Here is a 21548-nt window from a genome sequence, read left to right on the forward strand (position 1 = left end):
TCACCTCTGTACTGAATGCATCAGGCCACGCAAAGCAGAAGTCCTTCCTTGTCAGTCGCCCTACTGGCTGCTCTAGTGCTTCCATTTCCCCCCCGAAGCAGAGAGCTTCCCGACTCCTGGGAAAAGGAAGAAGCTCCTTCATGCACACCAGAAGTAAGGAGTTAGTGTGTAGGTCCGGTTCGCCAGAGTGCTAGTGATGCGTTCTGACCCAAACAATCTAAAATTGAATGGAAAGTCCGAAACCAATAAGTTATCATTTATCTAGGGGTCACGAGGCGGGGAGGGAGGGAAAAAAAGAGGACCTGATAAACCAGTGGCTCATATAGAGTACCGTACATACTCGAGTAAAAGCCGACCCGATTATCAGCCGAGGCACCTAATTTTACCACAAAAACTGCATTAAAAATGTGCTGAAAAACTCGGCTTATACACGAGTATATACCGTAAATGTTTAGAAAATAATGATGGCAATATATGTACAAATATGCTTGATACAATTGATATATGGATTGTTATAAGAGCTGTGAGAGCCCCCAATAAAATGATCTTAAAAAATAAACTTAATAAGATTAAATGGATTTTTTAGCATTTTTTTAATTGGATTAATTTTTTTTCTCCAGCCAACCAAGAATCTCATATTTGTATATTTTCAAATAAGGGCAAAAACCAACTTTGTCCATCTGAAATAAATGTCTCAGATTTTGATGTGTTAGCCTTTGGTGAGAAGTAACAATTGTTTTCCTTCTTTCAATTTGTCAAACAGAAAAAATATCGCCAACATCCGGACACTCTCAAGTTTACCTCGATTGAAGATGCTCCGATTACAGTGCAGTCTAAAATTAACCAGGCTCAGAGGAGCGATGTGAGTGAGCCTCCTGTGTCTAGTTTAGTCCATGTTCGCAATGATGTAAACACGTTTGTATTTCAAGGGCACTGATCATCTGAATTTACTATGCAAGCTAACAAGCTCGGATTGCATACTCTACTGCCTACCTGCCACAGATTTTCATTAATAAGGCACACCCAATCCATGTCTTCATAGCATGTTGTGCAAATGCACACTGCACCTCCACCTCGCCTGCAACCACACGTCCCCTCTATGACACGACTGAAAAATGTGATGACTTTGCACATTCATGGTACGGATCTGGCAGGAATGAGTCCTGAGGTCCCTGATGGGTTCCCTGATTGGTGGACCTCGTGTGCCCACAGAGTCACTATGGCAGAGTATCGCATACCCAGGAGGGGAGAAGGGGAACAGTCTTTCTGAGTTGCTGAGGTGCCAGGTGCAGCGGAGGTAGAGCTGTGAATTTTGGTTTTTGCTCATGAAAAATGCCGCAGAAATTATTATGATGTTAGCAGAATACTCCCTGGGCAGGGGGTGGGGAGGTTGTCCTAGGTGCTGGCAGGGGACTGAAGCCTGGGCAGTGAGCGATGTCCTAAAGGTGAGCTGCCCTCAGGTCACCATGGCAGCAGGAACCTGAGAGCTGGCTCAGGCATCCAGCCCTGAGGAGTGGCAGGGATTGGCTAGGCTGTGGTTACAAAGAACCCTGGGACCCATATCAGTTGATTGGTACCTGTACAGTCCCTTATGCTTCCTCAGTGCCCCCTCTTGGGCAGGAACAAAGCAGGGCACTTGGGTGGGGGTCAGGTCTGCAGGTGAGTGGCCCCATGACAGCTGCAGTTTAAGGCCTATCCCTTGGCCTTGGAGTAAATTCTGGACTGTTGATTTTCATGAGGACCCCAGTGTGGAGGGGGTCAGAATCCCCAGAGAGAGCCTGGGCTTCTTGTGTGAGGGGCTGGCAGGGGACCCAGTGGGCAGCATGCATTCTTCCTACAGCGTGTGGGCTATCCCACCCATACACAGGGAGTCCCCTGCCCTCAGCAAAGCCACCAAGGTTATTTGGAGGTCATTGAGCAGATGAGCTAGGGCCAACCCTTCTACAAATACTGGAAGGGCAGAAAAGGGAGAAAACCCCAGAGAGGGGGATGGGGTCCACACTTGAACCACCCTGGCTCTCTGAAAGATTAGTTGACCCTCCCCTTTGGTTAGCAGTAGGGGCAAAGTCGCCTGAGGTGGCAGGAGGGGTGGCTGGGAAGTGGTGGTGGCAGGTGACCTCAGTAGGGGGCTGGCAGGATGGTTATAGTACAGACGAGAGGGTGAGGTGCTGTAATCATTCTCCATTTTTATTTGACACCAATTTTTCCATAATGAGCTGGCTTTGGAACCTAACCATGTTGATGAGCGAGGAGTGGAGCCACACCCATTCCTACTGATCAACATGGTTAGGTTCCAAAGACCAAGCCATTAGTCAAGAGTGGATGGATGTTATGTAGTAATGAAGGATGACCACATCAGATCACAGAATGAAAGATGATTAGACCATTATGAAACAGCCAAACCACTGCCAATCACAGCCCGGCCAAATTGACACATAACATTCACCATCAGGGACCGTGCTGCTCTCACCTGCACCTCAGCCTTTGTTACTGCCAGACTTCTATCATCCATGTGCAAAACAGTCGGTAGATTTTTTTTGATTAGTGCCTCAAAAGCGAGATGTCTGCGAAGGATGTCATCCCTGAGTGAAGAATAGGTGTATTGTACCGGCTATTCTTTCAGATGTCTGACGTTGCTTTCCAATGAGCAGGTAAAAGGCACTTTTGTCTAAATTCAGAGAGAAGCTTTAAATCTATATCTGGGACATGCCAGAAAGAATGAATATTAACACTAAAGGATACAGACGAGTTATTTTATGTGAGGACTCGTGTAAAAGAATCACATTTACTCAAAACGCCCTTTAAAACTCCTTTGCCCACAGATATAGGTCACTGGTGTATGCTGTCCATCCACCTTTGTATAGACTAGCCTTCCCTCGGGGCTCCTACCCCAGGCTCACTTGCTCAGAGTGCTCCTGCTTAAGCCCAGCATTGTGCCCTGTGTGTGCCTACCAAGGGATCTTTGCCACCGCTGAGCCAGAGCCAAGACGAGGCCCCGTGGCATTGCATAGGAGCCCTTGAATGACGGCGTTTATCATTGCAGGTGGGGTCAGCACAGCGTCCTTCACGAAGGAACACCTCCGTGGAGGATGATGCACTTTCAAAACTTTTCCCTGAGCCATTCATGCTTTGCTTATTTTGTGTGTGTTTCTCTCTTTTCTCTTCCAGGTCGTTTACAAAGCCAAAGGAGAGGAAATGCTGCACAAATACAGCCTGCCAGCAGACCTGCCCCAGTTCATTCAAGCTAAAGTCAACGCCTACAACATCAGTGAGGTGTGTGTGGGGACACTGCCACTGGGTGTGTGTGTGTGTGTGTGTGTGTGTGTGTGTAGCCTTTCCTAAGGTGACCTAGGACTTTGTGTGTGTGTAGCTTTTCCTAAGGTGACCTTGGACTTTGTGTGTGTGTGTAGCTTTTCCTAAGGTGACCTTGGACTTTGTGTGTGTGTGTGTGTGTGTGTAGCTTTTCCTAAGGTGACCTTGGACTTTGTGTGTGTGTGTGTGTGTGTGTGTGTGTAGCTTTTCCTAAGGTGGCCTTGGACTTTTATTTAAAGGATGCTCTTTCTTTCAGAATATGTACAAAGCGGACTTGAAAGACTTGAGCAAGAAGGGCTATGACCTGAGGACGGACGCGATTCCCATCAAAGCTGCCAAGGCAGCCAGGCAGGCAGCGAGCGACGTAAGTCTAGGGGAGTCACACCTAAGCAAGTAGGAAAAGGGAATGGCATAGAATTGTGCCCTAGCAGGGTACTAGACATTACCACATCCGCTGTCTGCCACCGCTGAAGAAAACCTGGTTGACAATCAGTCTTGGAACAGATTAGCATTTTCTTGGGGCAACGATGTGGCAGGTGTTCTTAATGATCATTTCTAATTACATGCCCTAAATTAAGATTCTCATCTCAGTTTCTGTACAGATCTACATCATTCCTCTTGTGGGATTAAAGAAACTACTTACTATTTAGGTCAAGATAGTCTCCTGGTGGTAAAATGTTTGTCTCAAAACGTTCTTGTTTTATGACTTCCATCTTTCCTTAGTTTTCTCGCTGGTTACCATTCCTCTAAAGGACTCCGGCTTCATAGCCCCAATTGGCAGGAGGCTCCATTAAAGTTATGGATTTTCTTTCTCAACCGGTTTGACTTCCTCCCCTCTGTAAGCGAGAGGGATTTTCATCTTTGAGATCTCAATAAAGTCGACCCAAGTCTCCATCTGATCCTGTCTGCAAACACTCTTGAGGTTTCCATCCCGCTGGTCCGTGCTATGAGCTGGCCTTGACTCGATGGCAGGGTTTGGTTGGGGTTTTGGTCCATGCTGGCTCCTCGTCTGTACAAGCTGGACTCTTGGTTCCCCTGCCATCTGCCCTCTGGATCTACTGCTCTTTCATTATTAAGAGAAAAAGCAAAGCCCCTTCTTTATCATTTCTCCCCAAGTCCCAACCATAACTTTACGGATTGTTTGAAATAAGGATGAGATTGATAATGTACCATGGTGAGTATGCTAAGATTGAGTAATTAGGCCCTTGTCCCTAAAGTCCTGCCACCCAGAAGCTCTCCCTGGCTCCCCACTTCTCCGCCGGTGCCACCCTCTGGCCAGGTGGCATAATTCCCTCTCCTTCCGACGCACAGCCCCCCCCTCACATCTCTGTTCCTTGGTTTTCTAGGTCCTTCCTAGGTCTCCCCAGGGAAGTTTAATTTCTCTCACTTCATTATTCAGCAACAAGTCTGACTCGGGGCCTGCCATGGAACATCTAGGCTAAGTAAAATGCCTTACTAATGAAGCAGCTAGCTGCTTGGGGATCTACGTTAGCTGTACAATATAAGGGTAGGAGCAGCTGAAATACCTACCCTTTCATCTGCCTCTCTAAGGGTCTAATCGAAAAGGAACCATGTAGCATGACTGTCACTGATATGAATCATGGGGATGCCGCCACCCCAACCTCTCTTGGATGGGGGTGTCATAAGTAGCTACAGACAGTCAGATGGGTTCTAAATAAGTTTTTATTGTTAAACCCATCTTTCCAAATACATACAATTGAGTATCTCAGTGTTTTGTTATTTAAGTAGAGTGATTTCTGGGGTGTTCAAGTGCTTCAAATCACAACCCTGTTGTTTAGTAAAATCCTCATAACTGCATTCTAAAATATGCCCCCCTTTGTTTGCAATAGTTTCAATACAAAAAGGATTATGAAAAAGCCAAAGGGAAAATGGTTGGCTTCCAAAGTCTGCAAGATGATCCCAAATTGGTTCATTACGTGAAAGTGGCCAAGCTACAGTCAGACCGGGAGTATAAGAAAGACTACGAGAAGACAAAGACCAAATACAACACACCCCATGACATGTTCAATGTTGTGGCAGCTAAGAAAGCTCAGGATATTGTCAGCAACGTCAACTATAAGCATCCTCTCCATCATTACACCTACCTGCCTGACGCCATGGACCTGGAGTTGTCTAAGAACATGATGCAGATTCAGAGCAATGTAAGTAACATTGCATGGTAAGAGAAACTCCCTCTAAATTCAGGGCTTGCAGGGAGAGAAACCACTGCCGGGACACTCAGCCCTCTTTTCTCTCTTTGCTGTAGAATGTCTACAAGGAGGACTATAACTCCTGGATGAAAGGCATTGGCTGGATTCCAATTGGTAGTCTCGATGTAGAAAAGGTGAAAAAGGCGGGGGATGCCCTGAATGAAAAGAAGTACAGGCAGCATCCAGACACCCTCAAATTCACCAGCATCGTCGACTCTCCAGTGATGGTCCAGGCCAAACAGAACACACAGCAAGTTAGCGACGTGAGTACAGTTAAAGATGGGCCAGGGGATGGATGGATGGATGGATGGATGGGTGGGTGGGTGGGTGGGTGGATGGGTGGATGGATGGATAACTGTCAACTCAAGATTGTATCCTGGTAATGAATTTATATGATGTGATGACTTTTGATATTCACGTTTGAGTCTGGTATTTACATTTGAGTTTATTTTCCCCGTTGCTCTGTGGCACTCAAAGATTTCTATGTCTATTATTTTCTTAATGACTTTTCTTTTTCTCTCTATTGTGATATACAAAGCTTGGGTGTTTCTAAAGAAAACAAGATGTCTAGGTTTTGTGGGGTTTTTTTAAGCTGGGAAAATGCCTTTGATGGTTGGTTTTTAACAATAGAAAGAGTGGGGGCTGGTATTAAAAATAACCCCTTTAAAGTTTGCCTTTACATATGTAATTAATGGATTGTCTTTTTTGCACAACCTGTCATACATTTTATCTTTGTGGTTGCACTTTGCAGATCTTATATAAAGCTAAAGGGGAAGATGTGAAGCACAAATACACAATGAGTCCTGACCTTCCTCAATTTCTTCAGGCCAAGTGCAATGCCTACAATATCAGTGATGTAAGTGGGATCTTTGTCGGGGTATTGTAGTGGTTTCAAGTTGGGCTGCTATTCGAAAGGTCAGCAGTTCAAAACCACCAGCCACGCTCCAGTAGTAAAGCGAGACTTTCTAATCCTGGAAAGAGGCGCACCGTCTCAGAAGCTCACAGCGGCAGGCCTCCCGGCCATGGGGGTAGCTCAGCATTAGCATCACGGGTGGTGGTGGGTGAGAGAGAGTAGAATGGGGCCTCGCCAATGGCTGAGGTGGATTTCCCTCTGCCTTATCCCACGATGTTGGCTCTTTGCCTCTACAGTGGCTTTTCCAGTGTAGGACCACTCTCATGTATATAACATTCTTTATTCTGCACACAAAATACATTCCCCTAGACCAGCTACACAGATTTGTAGTTAGGCCATTCAGAAAGAAAAAGAAAAAAAATGCTTTTTCTTACCACAACCTCCAATTAAAAACAAACAAACAAACTAGACAAAAACTGACTACCAGGTCTTCTCCTGATCCTCCTTTCAGAAGACAAACAATTTCATTTTCTCCACTGGTTTCTCACATTTTTATCACAGGACCCCTCTCATTTTTCATTGTCCCTATTGAGTATGTCGCATTTCTAGGTGGTGCCAAGAGTGAATAGCTCAGCTGCTAATCTATAGCTAGGGATCCGAGTCTCCCCAAATCAGCTACTGAAAACCCTGTGCAGCACAGGGGTTCACCTGGGGTCCCCCAAAGCAGGGTCAGCTGGGCAGCATGCGGCTCCTGGTGATTTGATACGTGTAGCTCTGTCAGATATGCTTCAGTGCAGAGACCAGGGACTGCATGCTACTGAAGGTCACGTTTGCTCAGGGATTGCATATGCTACTGAAGGTCATGTTTGCTCAGGGATTGCATATGCTACTGAAGATCACGTTTGCTCTTTTTAAAAAGAATCCTTTCATGGAGGGCTCTTACAGCTCTTATAACAATGCATACACCAATTATGACAAGCACATGTGTGCATGCAATGCCAGCATTATTTTCTAGACTTTCACTTTCTATTGAGCCCTTGGTGTCAGCTCCTCCCTCCCCCCCTCTGCCCCCCACCCTAGTGGCCCCTTAATACATTGTAAATGATTATTTTCATATCTTACACCGACCGCTGTCTCCCTTCCCCCGCGGTTTCTGTTGTTCATTCCCCTAGGGAGGGTGGGGGTGCAGTTATGTGTGGATCATCTGGATGGGTTCCCCTTCCTCCCCTCCTCTCCCCACCTTCCCCCTAGCCTCCTGGTATCACTTCTCCCATTCCTGTTCCGTCATGTTTTTTAATGTGGCTTCCTGAACCGGCGTGTGCTGCTCTGGCAGATCCTTTTAGCTTATGTCTGGAAAAGAACAAAACATCCAGAAGTTACAGAATCCCTTCACTGATCCATAGACAGCGTGCTAACGCCCTTCCTGCCTTTCCATCCCAGGTGTGTTACAAACGGGACTGGCACGACTTGATAGCCAAAGGCAACAATGTGCTGGGGGATGCCATTCCCATCGCTGCGGCCAAGGTGTCGAGGAACATTGCCAGTGATGTGAGTAACCTTTTTTTTTGGGGGGGGGGTCTGGCTCACAAGTCATCGCACGTGCGCTTGTTTAGATGATTGTCACTGGAGACAATAGGACCTTGATTTTTTTTAACATTTTATTAGGGGCTCATACAACTCTTATCACAATCCATACGTATACATACATCAATTGTATAAAGCACATCTGTACATTCTTTGCCCTCATCATTTTCTTTTTTTACATTTTATTAGGGGCTCATACAACTCTTATCACAATCCATACATATACATACATCAATTGTATAAAGCACATCCGCACATTCCCTGCCCCAATCATTCTCGAAGCATTTGCTCTCCACTTAAGCCCTTTGTATCAGGTCCTCTTTTTTCCCCCTCCCTCCCCACTCCCCCCTCCCTCATGAGCCCTTGATAATCCACAGATTGTTATTTTGTCATATCTTGCTCTATCTGGAGTCTCCCTTCCCCCTCTTCTCCGCCGTCCCTCTCCCAGGGAGGAGGTCACATGTGGATCCTTGTAATCAGTTCCCCCTTTCCAACCCACTCACCCTACACTCTCCCAGCATCGCCCCTCACACCCTTGGTCCTGAAGGTATCATCCACCCTGGATTCCCTGTGCCTCCAGCCCCCATATGCACCAGCGTACAATCTCTGCCCTATCCTGTCCTGCAAGGTAGAATTCGGATCATGGTAGTTGGGGGGAGGAAGCATCCAGGATCTGGGGGAAAGCTGTGTTCTTTATCGGTACTACATCGCACCCTGACTGACCCGTCTCCTCTCCTAAACCCCTCTATGAGGGGATCTCCAAGTGGCTGACAAATGGGCCTTGGGTCTCCACTCTGCGCTTCCCCCTTCTATCGAAAGAGATAGTGTCTAGGGTCTTAAAGGCTTGAAGGTGAACAAGCACCCATCTAGCTCAGAAGCAATAAAGCCCACATGGAAGAAGCACACCAGCCTGTGCGATCACGAGGTGCCAAAGGGGCCAGGCATAAGGCATCATGCTAAAAAAAAAAAGAGAATATATATATTCACTGTGGTGTGTATATATATGTATATTATGTATGTATGTGTGTGTCTGTATATATATATACCATAGTGAATGAAGGGGGAAGTGCAGAGTGGAGGCCTAAGGCCCATTTGTCGGACACTGGAGATCCCCTCATAGAGGGGTTTAGGAGAGGAGATGGGTCAGTCAGGGTGCGATGTAGGACCTTGAATTAATGCCATTTAAATTCTCCAGAAATTTTTGTTTTGAAAACCTGTCACTTTTTCAATGTTGTTGTGCTCTTTCCAATTGACCCTCCCTGGTAGAGCTGTCATAAATCTGACAGCGGCTTTCTCCCCTGATTCATAACTCAAATTATCTCCCCTGACACATTCCCTTGACAGCTCCCATTCGCTTTCAGTGGGGAAACCTGACTGACACGAACATGCTACAGTCAGATGAATGGCTGCCTTATACTTATATTAAGGAGACTGAAACATACAGTTTTATAAAATGTAGAGTCTTTTTTACAAGCCAAATGAGGAGAAAGCCCGCTTTCCTAGGCTACAGCATCAATTCTTGCGAATGGACGCCCATTTTGTTTGTAATAGAAAAAATACATTTATAATTAATCCCATCTTTGGAAAAGAACATTTCCAAAAAGCAGGCACTCCATTTTCACATCCTATTTGTTGCACTGGTGACCACAGTGGCTTGAGGCAAGTCCACAAGGAAGAAATAACCCGTGGGCAGACCACACTGGTGGGGGGATAGTAAGAGCTTGTAGGGAAGGTACTGAAATGTCATCCCCGATGGGTTGTGCACAGTGCACCCCTCTAGAAAATACACTCCTAGCTTTAAGGAGACAGTGAAAGTCTAAAGTCTTGACTTTATCAAGAGTTTAGCACTTGCACGATGATTTGTCTAGCCTGCCTGGGAACTGCTTGATAATCCCTTTCCTTTGCTAACCCCTTATTTGTAAATGAGTGCTTACACAGCAGGCACAGGGTACTGCAAGGTTTAGGTGGATTTGCATTCTCTTCTATGAAAATTGAGGTTTCGACCTATCACAATATAGCTCTGTCCCCAGGCCTGTTGCTAGTTCCAGCAGTGAGAGCCCTTAGCAGCAGAGTTTCGTCCTTAGAACTTTTTACTGATGGAAGAAGCCCACAGCAGCTCCTGCTTTTACTGTTGCCCATTAATTCCCTTACAGCTCTTTCACTAGCAGGTCTGAAAAGCAGCTGCTGAGAAACGGAGTGGCTGAAGGTCCCCGGACGTACCACCTTCAAAGAAGAGGGTTTTTGTTTAACCACGCATTAGTTCAGTTTAAGACAACAAACAGCCATGTGTTCTGCCCACCCCCCAGGAAGACCTCAGTCTAACCCGTTTCCGAGTAGAGTTCTCTTCTGCACCTGTTGTCTGTGTACCTCTAGGCTCCTGGGAGCAGACAATCTCCAATGCTGAGTGAAATAACATGGGGCCCCCACACAATTACCATCCTGGAGAAGTCAAGATGCTGGTTTTCAATTTTCAGCATGTCATGAACGCTCCGTTGGATTTTTAAAAACTATATGCACATCAGCTGTAGGATTCCCAGCAAAGAAAAGACACTGGTTCTGAATTTATCATGACAGCCCCTTGAGACCCCAGCAGTGTTTGAAATAAATGCTTTCACTCGGGAGGGGGGTGTGGCGTGTAGTTCGTGTCATCTTCCAGAAAGTCACAAGGTTCTCAATGCCTTTGTGCCTCGCTGTAATGGTGGCATGTGTTAGAAATACTGAGAGCTGTTCTGTCTCTGTCTCTGCAGTATAAATACAAGGAAGCTTACGAAAAGTCAAGGGGAAAGCATGTGGGTTTCAGGAGCCTCCAGGATGATCCCAAGCTGGTCCACTACATGAACGTGGCCAAGTTGCAATCCGATCGCGAATACAAGAAGAACTACGAGAACACCAAAACCAGCTATCATACCCCTGGGGACATGGTCAGCATAACAGCTGCCAAGGTGGCCCAGGATGTTGCCACCAACGTCAACTACAAACAGCCGCTGCACCATTACACCTACCTACCTGATGCCCTGAGTCTGGCGCACACCAGGAATGTGAATCAAATTCAGAGTGATGTAAGTATGTGTGCGTAGCATGCCAGACCCAGAGATGAGAAGAGCACCTAACGGATGATGGGTCTTCCCATTTTCTTCGACTTCAGGATGTTAAAATAAGCCCAGTCACATTACCGGTCATTGTTGAAAGATTAACAATGGCATGGTAGACACACTGAGCTTCTGCTGGCTTTCTGTGCTTAGCTCATAATGACCATGGCATTGTCTTCTGGAGCAAAGACGGCACCTTATTCCGCTCCTGGTGCAAGCCTCTTGTTTCCCACCAGGAGGAAACAGGTGCTTCTGGTGGGCCAGCTTCAATGGTAACAGATGTGTGATGCAGAATAGGAGCAGTCCCTATTCTTTCTGAGTTCAGGAAAGTTTTCCATTTTTAAAATCTCAAGGTCAGGCTGTCATTCATGTAAATCTATGGAACGAGTCATCTCAGATAAAGCAGCAAGGTTTTGCAACGGCAGCCTGATCCAGGGAGCGCTGCACAGGAACGGTGTTTCACATCCAGAGCATTTCTTCCGCAGGAGCCAGGTTGCTGGAGGAACTGTCCTCTGTCAAGGAAAGAGTGGGGCTCATTTCCTGTGGTTCCCTGACAGTGTCTCTCTGCCTCCGCTGAGATCAGGACTGGCCTAGGTGGACAGCAGGGCTGGCAGAGGTGCTTTAGAGGAAACAAACTTTCAGAGGGTTCCGTGAAATTGAAAGGAAGACCCAGTTTATTGCCACAAGCAATACAGTTTTGTTTTGTTTTTCAAACAGTACGCATGAAAATCTATGACCTAGATTCCCTTCGGTGTTGTGTAAGGCACTCTACCTGCAGAGTTGCTCTATCTTATTACCAAATTCCAGGTCATGAGCTCTGGGACAGACAGAGCCCATCACAGACGTGTGCATGCTGAGAGGGGTGGTTCTTCCACTCTCTGTGATCGGAGTGTACCTTGCAGACACATTACCGCTAAGAGATCTCTTCATCTGTAATGCCTCTCTTGCAGAATGTGTATAAAGATGAATACAACAGCTTCCTCAAGGGCATCGGATGGATCCCTATTGGCTCTCTGGAGGTTGAGAAAGCCAAAAAAGCAGGCGAAGCCTTAAATGAGAGGAAATATCGACAGCACCCAGACACCATCAAGTTCACGAGTGTGCCTGACTCGATGGGCATGGTTCTGGCTCAGCAGAACACGAAGCAGCTAAGTGATGTAAGCATTTTCCCTTGCCCATGAGTAACCCCGGCAAACAACCCACTCACCTGTTTTTCTTAATTCAGTATGTGAAGGTGCATCTAATTTAGCAAACTGCTTTCAGAAGTGTGAGAGAACAGATTTCCTTTTTAAGCAAAGGGGAGCTTGCTTAGGAAGAAATTAGGGAAGTGGGAGGGAGGGTTCAAATTTGCTTTCATATGACTAGTCTGTACGATTCATAGGAAAGCCCCTACCCATTAGTGCTTCAAAATGAGAACATTGCTGTTCTTTGTGACTGTCTGAATGGTCAAAGAAAACATATTTCTCTGAGCTTCCTTAATCCCACCTGGCTCCACTCTGTCCTAATCCCTTGTGCATACATACTAGCTTCTTGTTCTGAGACACTCAGAGCGAGGACGCCTGGGAGGAGATAAGCACTTGGCTTTCAGAGTCGTCTGGGGTCTCCTCTCTAAGTCCAGGTCTGTCAGGGGCTCTTATTCTTTCAGCCAGGAGCTGTGTCATTTCATCTCTTTGTCCTCAAGTTCATTCTGACTCATGATCATCCTTTACAGCCGAGGAGAGCTGCCCCCTTAGGGTTTCCAACAAGGTGGATCTTAAAGGAAGTAGACAGCTGCATCTTTTTTCCCTGCAATGGCTGGAGGCTACGCAATATTGACCTTTTGTATAGTAACTTTTGCACTTAACCCACTTATGTTGAACCCCTTAACCACAACACGACTTAGTGGCAATTGCATAGTTGTTTGGAAACCTCTTCAGCAAGGCCAGAGATAAATGCAAGCAAGGTCGGGAAGACGTTTTGCGGTTTTATTCCTCAGATCTTAGAACACAGCTTGGCTTAAATTAGAAAATTATCTGTAGATTTGTGGTGTCACTTCTCACTGCATTCTTCCGGTTAGCTAAAGAAACTGGAGTCTGTAGCCATCCCTCCCAAACACGCTGAACATTTCCCTGATTGCATCAAGCCAGAAAGTAGGCAGTCACACCGTCACCATTGAAGACGGCCTGTGTGAATCCCCATGGCGGGTAAATCTGCCGAGTCAGGCTCCTGAACACCTCTCAGCAAACCTGTCTGCACACCTCTGCCTTTCAGCTGCCACCAATTCTCTCATGGGAACCACTGTGGTGTGGGCCCGAGTCTCACATACCTAGAGAGACCGTCTTAGAATAAAACTAAAATTCCGTCACTCTCACTTAACAACCCCTTAAAGACTTCTTCTTGAACTTAAAGTCTAAACTTGTTAACTTGGCTCATAAGACCCGCCTTAACTCAGAAGGCATTGTTTCCCTCTCCCGTGGAAGCCACCGGGCCTCCCTCCACAAACTGCAGTCACAGGACTGGGGATTTTTTTCCTGAACACCACCAAGCCCTTTCTAGACTCTAGGTCCATCAGCCCCCTGGACTGTTCTTTGTCTGCCTGCTTCTCTCTCACCTCCCCAAGTGTGTGTTTCAACGTGACTTCCTCAGAAAGCCTTTGCTGACCATCCTGACCACCAACTGGTATGCCCATTACAACGCATCACCGATTTGAACTGTTCTTTATAGTTCGCCAGCTGATTCTCTGTCTCCCCTACTGGAGCTTTGGTGCCATTATCCATGAAAGGCAGGGACGAGGGCTCCCCTTCCCATCACTTTATATGCAAGACTATCACCACGGTGTGGTGTGACACTGTAGTGTGACAGCACAGCACTATTCAAAAAGACATATTGGTGCAATGAATACATGCATAGATCTCTCAGAGGCTCCCCTGACTGATGGTTTAGGTACCTGGCACCTGGCAAAGCACAAAGAGAGTCTTCGTTTGCAAGCGTCTCAGCTCGATGAAGCGCACTATGTCAGCTAATGCCGTCTGCACGCCACCTCCTTTCTTTTCAGTTGAACTACAAGGTGGAGGGGGAGAAACTGAAGCACAAGTACACCATGGACCCCGAATTGCCACAGTTCATTCAAGCCAAGGTCAATGCTCTCAACATGAGTGAGGTGAGTCTTTGGCCCCCAGGCCTGTCTCATTTTGCTTGCGATAGCCACTGCTTTCCAGCTCTGGGAAGCTTCCCGATGAGAAGGTGAAGGAATGTCAACTGAGGGGGACTTCCTTTGAGACTCTGGATTAAATCCTCAATAGAGACCGTGACACTAGAGGGCTCTATAAGATGTTACTGGTTGCCATCATTAGTGGCTGTGGAGTTGACGCCGACTCAGGGAGATGCCACGTGTGCAGAGTAGAACTGCTTTGTAAGCTTCTCAGTGGATTCCCAGGCTCGTCTCCAAGGCAGCTTGGGTGGATTTAAACCTCCAAGCTACCTGCCAGTAATCCAGTGCTAACAGCTTGTACCATCGGTTTTTCCAGGCAATAGACTATGACTCATTAGAAATGGTGAAATCAATTCAGTAGCTTGACCAATACTATCTCTCTTTAAATGGAGCAAAATGGGAGAGATAAGATTGGAAAATGTAGGGATGCATAGTCCCTAGGAAGTCTTGCTTTCTTAAGCATTTGTTTCTGTTGTTTATTAAAACCTCCCAAGGAGTTAAGTGGAATTATCTCCACAAACTCATTTCTGTCAACTAGGCCTTCTCTGGGGTATTCTAGATTTTTAATTGGTGATGATACTTATTTTTAAGTTGATAAATTTTATACTCTCCCCAAAGTTTTAGGTTCTCTTTGGACCCCAAGTAAACTTTAGTATTCACTTGAATGTTTTTGGATTATTAATTTTTTTCCTGCTTTTATAAGTAACATATCAAAGCAAAATATTAGGATTTATTGAAGCTGTGTGGTATCACATAATAATTTTAAAATATTAGTCTCTATATTTTTCTGAAGTTTTCAAATGCCTCATAACCAATAATACAAAAAATGTGCACGCATATTATCACAAATTGGGGAGACAAAATTATGAAGGAAAAAAACCCTGTTACCCTGCATTTCTATCTTTGTAATGTAAGCACACCTTTTAAAAGAGGTTAAAATCATATTGTTCATTCAGAGCTGCTTGCCGGTGTTTTTTAAAAGAGTCAGATAGATAAATAATAAACTATCCCAATTCCACGAGTGTTCTTAATGGAAAGGAATCGATTGTGTCAGGTTTTATAAGATTTTATAAGAACCATTTTAGGCACTTGTTTCAATCTTCTCTTAATTATGTCAAATGATTAACTGATCCTTCCTGTTTTAAAGGCTCATTACAAAGCAGACTGGAAGAAAACCATTGCTAAGGGCTATGACTTGAGAACAGATGCCATTCCAATCGTTGCTGCAAAAAGTTCACGGAATATTGCTAGTGATGTAAGTTGAATTCAAAAGGAATCAGCTCTACTTCCATATATTTTTAAAGACTCTTAATTGGGATATTTGAGTTACATTAGAAAGCAAAAACAATAAATTATAACCTAAAAATATTTCTGAATACCCCAAATGACATTTATTTTTTTAATAGAGCCTCACTTAAAATATCTTTAAAGAATTAATATAGTGACTACCAAGGATAAAATATTATCAAATATTTGAATTCTCATTAAAAACTGTCATTTTTTCCAAATGAAAGGTGGAAGTAAAGAGTGGGTAATTTTTCATTTTCTTTCTCCTTTTTAAAAAAAAAAAGATTGAATTATCTAGCACCTGACAACTGACCCTTTCTGATACCTTTGCTAATAACTTGACTACTGTTCTTTATTTATATTATTTATATTTTGTCAGGAAAAAGAGGCCTACTTACTTGGTATACCAAAATAACACTGAATCAAAATAGTATCCATATATTTTAAAGGAATATAATTTTTAAATTTTGCAATTTCCACAAAAACCTAGTTCTTGAAAATGAGGAAGAAATATGGATTCTATCAGATATCACTTGTACTTAACATAAATCATTTAGCTTCATGGAAATAATTATAGGAAACTGATTGTGGTAGCAATTGTACAATTCTACTTGACATTGTTAAACTATGGAATGATATATATGTATTAAATCCCAACCAAACAAACAAACAAACAGTTACAGTGTCAGAAACTCACCGGGTAGTTAAATCCTGTCTGATTGAGTCACTCTGAGTCAGCGTTGACTTGATGGCAGGGAGTTTGGTGTTTGTTTTGGGAGCATGAGTAGGATGAAGTGGAAGGAAAAGAAACAAGTGGGATTTCTGTAAGTATTCCTTTATAATAAAATGTTGATACTCAATAAACATTTTAATTTTAAAAAGAAATCATTGTAAATTGGGATAAATGGTAGATATGTTATTTCATAGTCTTAATAGGAATAAATCCAGAATCATATTTTCTGTGCTCTTATTAAACTTCTGTCTGTCCTTTTCAACTAGTGCAAATATAAGGAGGCTTACGAGAAAGCCAAAGGCAAACAAATCGGATTCCTCAGTCTGCAGGATGACCCTAAATTGGTTCACTACACAAATGTGGCCAAAATCCAGTCAGACCGTGAGTACAAAAAGGGCTACGAAGCCAGCAAGACCAGTTATCACATCCCCATGGATATGTTCAGCGTGACAGCCGCCAAGAAGTCTCAGGAAGTGGCGACCAGCATCAACTATAAGCAGCCCTTCCACAACTACACACTGCTGCCCGACGCCTTGAACGTGGAGCACTCCCGGAACGCGATGCAGATTCAGAGCGATGTACGTAATGGGCCGCGGAGCCGCCGGCACAGGGCTAGGTATCCACGGCCAGGCAGCAGAAAGGCGGCCCAAGAACTGGAGATTCCACTTCTTCCATCCTAAAACCAGTTGAACTCTCTGCCATTAGCAGTCTCCTCCCTGAAGTGAAGTTTTAGGATTGTATTCATTAGAACAAGATGAGGTGCTCTTGTATTATTACATATTATTTTTAACAACTCAAAAACATTGGCTGTTTGGCCAATACATCATATAAAAAATCAAGAGGTTAGGATGGGTACATCTCTTCCAGTACAAAATTCTTTGCCCTACAGTTAAGGCAGATGGGATTTATTCTTTTAACTTATTTTTTAAAAAAGATTAAAAAGAATTGGAGGGGGTGGTTGTCAGGATTTCATGTTCAAAACCACCATGCATGCAATTCCTTTTATTATTAATTTTTTTCTAAATGACAGTTGGAAGTAAAGAGCGGGTAATTTGTCATTTTCTTTGTTTGTTTGTTTTTTGATGACTAAATTATCTAGCAAAAGGACCTGAGACCTGACCCTTTCTGAACTGAGAATCTCTCTCTTTTTGTTGTTGTTAAGAACCTATACAAATCCGACTTCACCAGCTGGATGAAAGGAATTGGTTGGGTTCCCATCCAGTCGCTGGAGGTAGAGAAGGCCAAGAAAGCAGGAGAGATTCTCAGTGAGAGGAAGTACCGGCAGCACCCGGAGAAGCTCAAGTTCACCTACTCCATGGACGCCATGGAACAAGTTCTCAACAAGAGCAACAAACTGAACATGAATAAGGTAAGACCACTCATGGCACGCACGCACGCACGCACGCACACACGCGCTTGAGCCTGGCAATGACCCTGGAGTTCTCCCCTGCCTTCGTGTTTGTCTGGTGGTGCTAGTGCTGCAGAAGGTGGGGGTTGGATACTTTTCACCATGTCCTAGGGGTTTTCTTCTAAACTGATGTTCAGACTGTCTTTCACCACAAGGAGGAGCAAACCCCAGGACCCCACATGGTTGTGAGGTCAAGACACATGGTTTTTTGTTCAAGATAAAAAGGATCTTTGTGGTTGGTAGTGGTGGCTATTCCATTTCCTCAGTCCATCTTCTTCCTAGTCCAACCCACTTCTAATATATATATAAATCATTTTATTGGGGCTCATACAGCTCTTATCACAATCCAATAATACATCAATTGTGTAAAGCACAATTGTACATTCATTGTTTTCATCATTCTCAAAATGCTCACCATTTAAGCCCTTGGCATCAGTTCCTCATTTTTCCCCCTTCCTCCCTGCTCCCCCCTCTCTCATGAACCCTTGATAATTTATAAAATATTATGTTGTCATATTTTACACTGTCCGATATCTCCCTTCACCCACTTTTCTGTTGTCCATCCCCCAGAGAAGAGGTTATATGTAGATCCCTGTAATCAGTTCCCCCTTTCCACCCCTCTCTCCCTCTACCCTCCCAATATCGCCACTCTCACCACTGGTCCTGAAGGGATCATCCGCCCTGGATTCCCTGTGTTTCCAGTTCCTATCTGTACCAGTGTACCTCCTCTGGTCTAGCCAGATTTGTAAGGTAGAATTGGGATCACAATAATGGGGGGGGGTACAGGAGACGAGCCAGTCAGGGTGCAGATGAAACATACAACTTTCCTCTAGTTCCTAAATGCTTCCCCCCCCTTCCCCCCTCTAATATTTGACATAACCTCCTTGGCCATGAGGACATGGAATCCCTTTTTCTAAGTAGCATTTTTGTAGACTCGTCCTGCTTTGAAATCATCCACCCGGTCTTGTTGTTGCAGAGACTCTACACTGAAAAGTGGAACAAAGACAAGACCACCATTCATGTCATGCCTGATACGCCTGATATTTTACTCTCCAAAGTAAACCAAGTCACCATGAGCGACGTAAGTCAATGCGCTACGGAGCAAATACAGAGGAGACGCTTGGTGGGAACTGAGCGTTAAGGAACGTCGGGCTTGTACATGGCCTTGGGAATAAATAGGTGCTGTTGTTTCCATCTTGTAGAAACTGTACAAAGCTGGCTGGGAAGAAGAAAAGAAGAAAGGATATGACCTGAGGCCTGATGCAATTTCAATAAAGGCCGCCAGAGCCTCCAGAGACATCGCCAGCGATGTAAGTGATGCTGCTGGGCCTCCCTCAGGCTGAGCAAGTGTGAGCAACTAGGTCAAGCTGGCAGGTTCTCGGGAACCAGGGTTTGGGTGATTTAAATCATTTCTCGGCAATTCTAAGCAAACCTACTCATTGCCATCCTGTTGATGCTGACTCATAGTGACCCCCTGTGGGGTTCTGAGACTACCTCTTCATGGGAGTAGAAAGCTGAGTCTTTTTCCCTCAGAGCCGCTGGTGGTTCTGGACTGCTGACCATGGGGATTGCAGCCCAACTGGTAAGCTCTACATCACCAGGGCTCCTGGGAACGCAGATGTGTATGGCTGACAGAGGGGACACATAGTCAGGCTCTTTTCTAAATTTAAGGTGTCTCATCAAAAATCATGTTGAAGCCTTTTCTGCTTCTTGGATGGTCGAGTACGGAAAGATGCTTTTGGAGTAAGTCTCAGCCAGCACATGTGCCCGCCTCTTGGATTTGCTGAGGCCATTTTGTTTTGCTGCACTACAGTGCAGTGGAGAAACCGAAAGCAAAACACTTGGGTTTCCTGACTTGGGAAACATTTGGGAACCACTTCCTTTCAAATGTTGAAGCAGTTTTCATCATGTATTTTTTTTTCTTAAACACTAAAGAGGTCTCGTGAATGATACTGTGTTTTCTCTCCTTTACCATGTCCACTGCCACGCCTCCTCTTCTGTGCACAGTACAAATACAAGCAAGCCTATGAACAAGCCAAAGGGAAACACATTGGCTTCCGGAGCCTAGAGGATGACCCCAAGCTAGTGCACTTCATGCAGGTGGCCAAGATGCAGTCAGATCGGGAATACAAGAAGGGCTATGAGAAATCCAAGACATCCTTCCACACCCCAGTGGACATGTTCAGTGTGGTGGCCGCCAAGAAATCCCAGGAAGTGGCCACCAATGCCAACTACAGGAATGTGATCCACACCTACAATCTGCTTCCCGATGCCATGAGCTTCGAACTGGCCAAAAATATGATGCAGATTCAAAGTGATGTACGTGAGAGCCGCGGTATTTAAAGAGCGCTTGCTGTGTGCATAGGAAGCCAATCAGGAATGACTGTAACTCTCAAGAAATGTGCATTCCTGAGAGGGCTGTGGGGGCAATTTCCCACAGGGTGTTGCATTTAGTACTTTAGGGGGAACGTATTAATAGTATCTTTTAACTAAAGAGCATCCATTCTAGAAACTAAAGTCTGATTTTCTCCTTTTGTTGCTGTGAGTGTGAAACTCGGAATTTAGGAGTAACCAATGAACTTTGTCTTGAGAAAGAAAATGCAGAAGGATGTATTCTTATAGTGACCCGTGTGTGAAATATAAAAGGGTCTTCACAGAGGAGGAAACGGGAAAGCAGGAGGAGCAAATGACTCAAAAGTTCCTGCCCCGCACACTCAATCTATTTTTATCTTGTGGTACTTCTGACTTTGCCTGTCTTACTTGTGAAATACTGAGAGGTAATAAATGAGGCAGTTTTAGAATAAATATGAGGAAGACTGAAGGAGTTGAAAATCAGCAATTCCACTCTAGAATTCACTTGGTGTCTAGGGAGAAAGTGTATTTTAAATTAATAACCAAACTAAACAAAATTAAAAGCCATAGCAAGCATATCTTTCTCTTTGGGAATATAAACACTGAGTTATTAAGTGCCATAAAGGTAATTTAAGTGTTCACATGAAAGTAAGCATAATATCATTTTAGAGGGATGCACCAGAGCTGAGGAATGGCAGAGGGCCAAGGTCCCAGGAAGGTCTCTGGTACATCCAAAGGAGCGGTGACTGTAGTGAGCGATGGAACGCAGAACAAGGGAGGAAAGGAGTTTTCCTAAGTCTTCCATTCATCTAAGGGCTGGGGAGTATGTGTAGGAAATGAGGCCAGCATAGTCCCAAGGAGACAGTATATGGCAGATTAACCTCTTTGGTGTGTCTGAGCTCTTTTTCTTTACAGACACATGAGAAAATTTTCAATATGACAGATTAACCTCTTTGGTGTTTCTTAGCTCTTTTTCTTTACGGACACATGAGAAAATTTTCAAATTTCTCCAGCAAAGAAATGCCCCCAAAGGCTAAAAAGTACAAGTTAAAAATGGTTGAAGCTTATTATCGTGGTGTGATTGGTTGAAAACTGAAGTGGGCATTATGGAATAGTGAATTCTCTCTCGTGTCTTGGACACTTTGGTTATGTCTTACCACTGTTCCCTTTCGGCAGAATCAGTACAAGGCTGACTATGCCGACTTCATGAAGGGCATTGGATGGCTCCCTCTGGGCTCCCTGGAGGCCGAGAAAAACAAGAAAGCCATGGAGATCATCAGTGATAAGAAGTACCGGCAGCATCCAGACAAGCTGAAATATTCCACACTGATGGACTCAATGAACATGGTTCTGGCCCAGAATAATGCCAAAATCATGAATGAAGTAAGTCTTCCAGTCCCTTGGGCATCAGGGAGAATCGAGGCATAGCTTACACTGCCGCTAAAATGTTTGCTAACCCAGTGTTTTCTTTGGCAGTACATATACTCCCCTATCGGGGGGCTGCAGAAAATTCTTGGGCAGAAAAATGGA

At 44.7% G+C, this 21548-nt stretch overlaps 1 protein-coding gene across 1 annotated transcript in view; it reads left to right on the forward strand.

The window, feature by feature from the left end:
• Positions 1-21548, forward strand: part of NEB (nebulin) — a 236896-nt gene that overhangs the window by 49238 nt on the left and 166110 nt on the right. Inside the window, exons 28-44 of the mRNA XM_075529049.1 lie at positions 764-862; positions 3169-3273; positions 3569-3676; positions 5163-5474; positions 5579-5785; positions 6274-6378; positions 7816-7923; positions 10707-11018; positions 11999-12205; positions 14083-14187; positions 15386-15493; positions 16525-16836; positions 17421-17627; positions 18643-18747; positions 18869-18976; positions 19674-19985; positions 21195-21401. Coding sequence (XP_075385164.1) covers positions 764-862; positions 3169-3273; positions 3569-3676; positions 5163-5474; positions 5579-5785; positions 6274-6378; positions 7816-7923; positions 10707-11018; positions 11999-12205; positions 14083-14187; positions 15386-15493; positions 16525-16836; positions 17421-17627; positions 18643-18747; positions 18869-18976; positions 19674-19985; positions 21195-21401 — 3027 coding nt within the window. The remainder of the gene's footprint in view (positions 1-763; positions 863-3168; positions 3274-3568; positions 3677-5162; positions 5475-5578; positions 5786-6273; positions 6379-7815; positions 7924-10706; positions 11019-11998; positions 12206-14082; positions 14188-15385; positions 15494-16524; positions 16837-17420; positions 17628-18642; positions 18748-18868; positions 18977-19673; positions 19986-21194; positions 21402-21548) is intronic.

The sequence above is a fragment of the Tenrec ecaudatus genome, chromosome 13, assembly GCF_050624435.1.
Source record: "Tenrec ecaudatus isolate mTenEca1 chromosome 13, mTenEca1.hap1, whole genome shotgun sequence".
NCBI classification, from domain to species: Eukaryota; Metazoa; Chordata; class Mammalia; order Afrosoricida; family Tenrecidae; genus Tenrec; species Tenrec ecaudatus.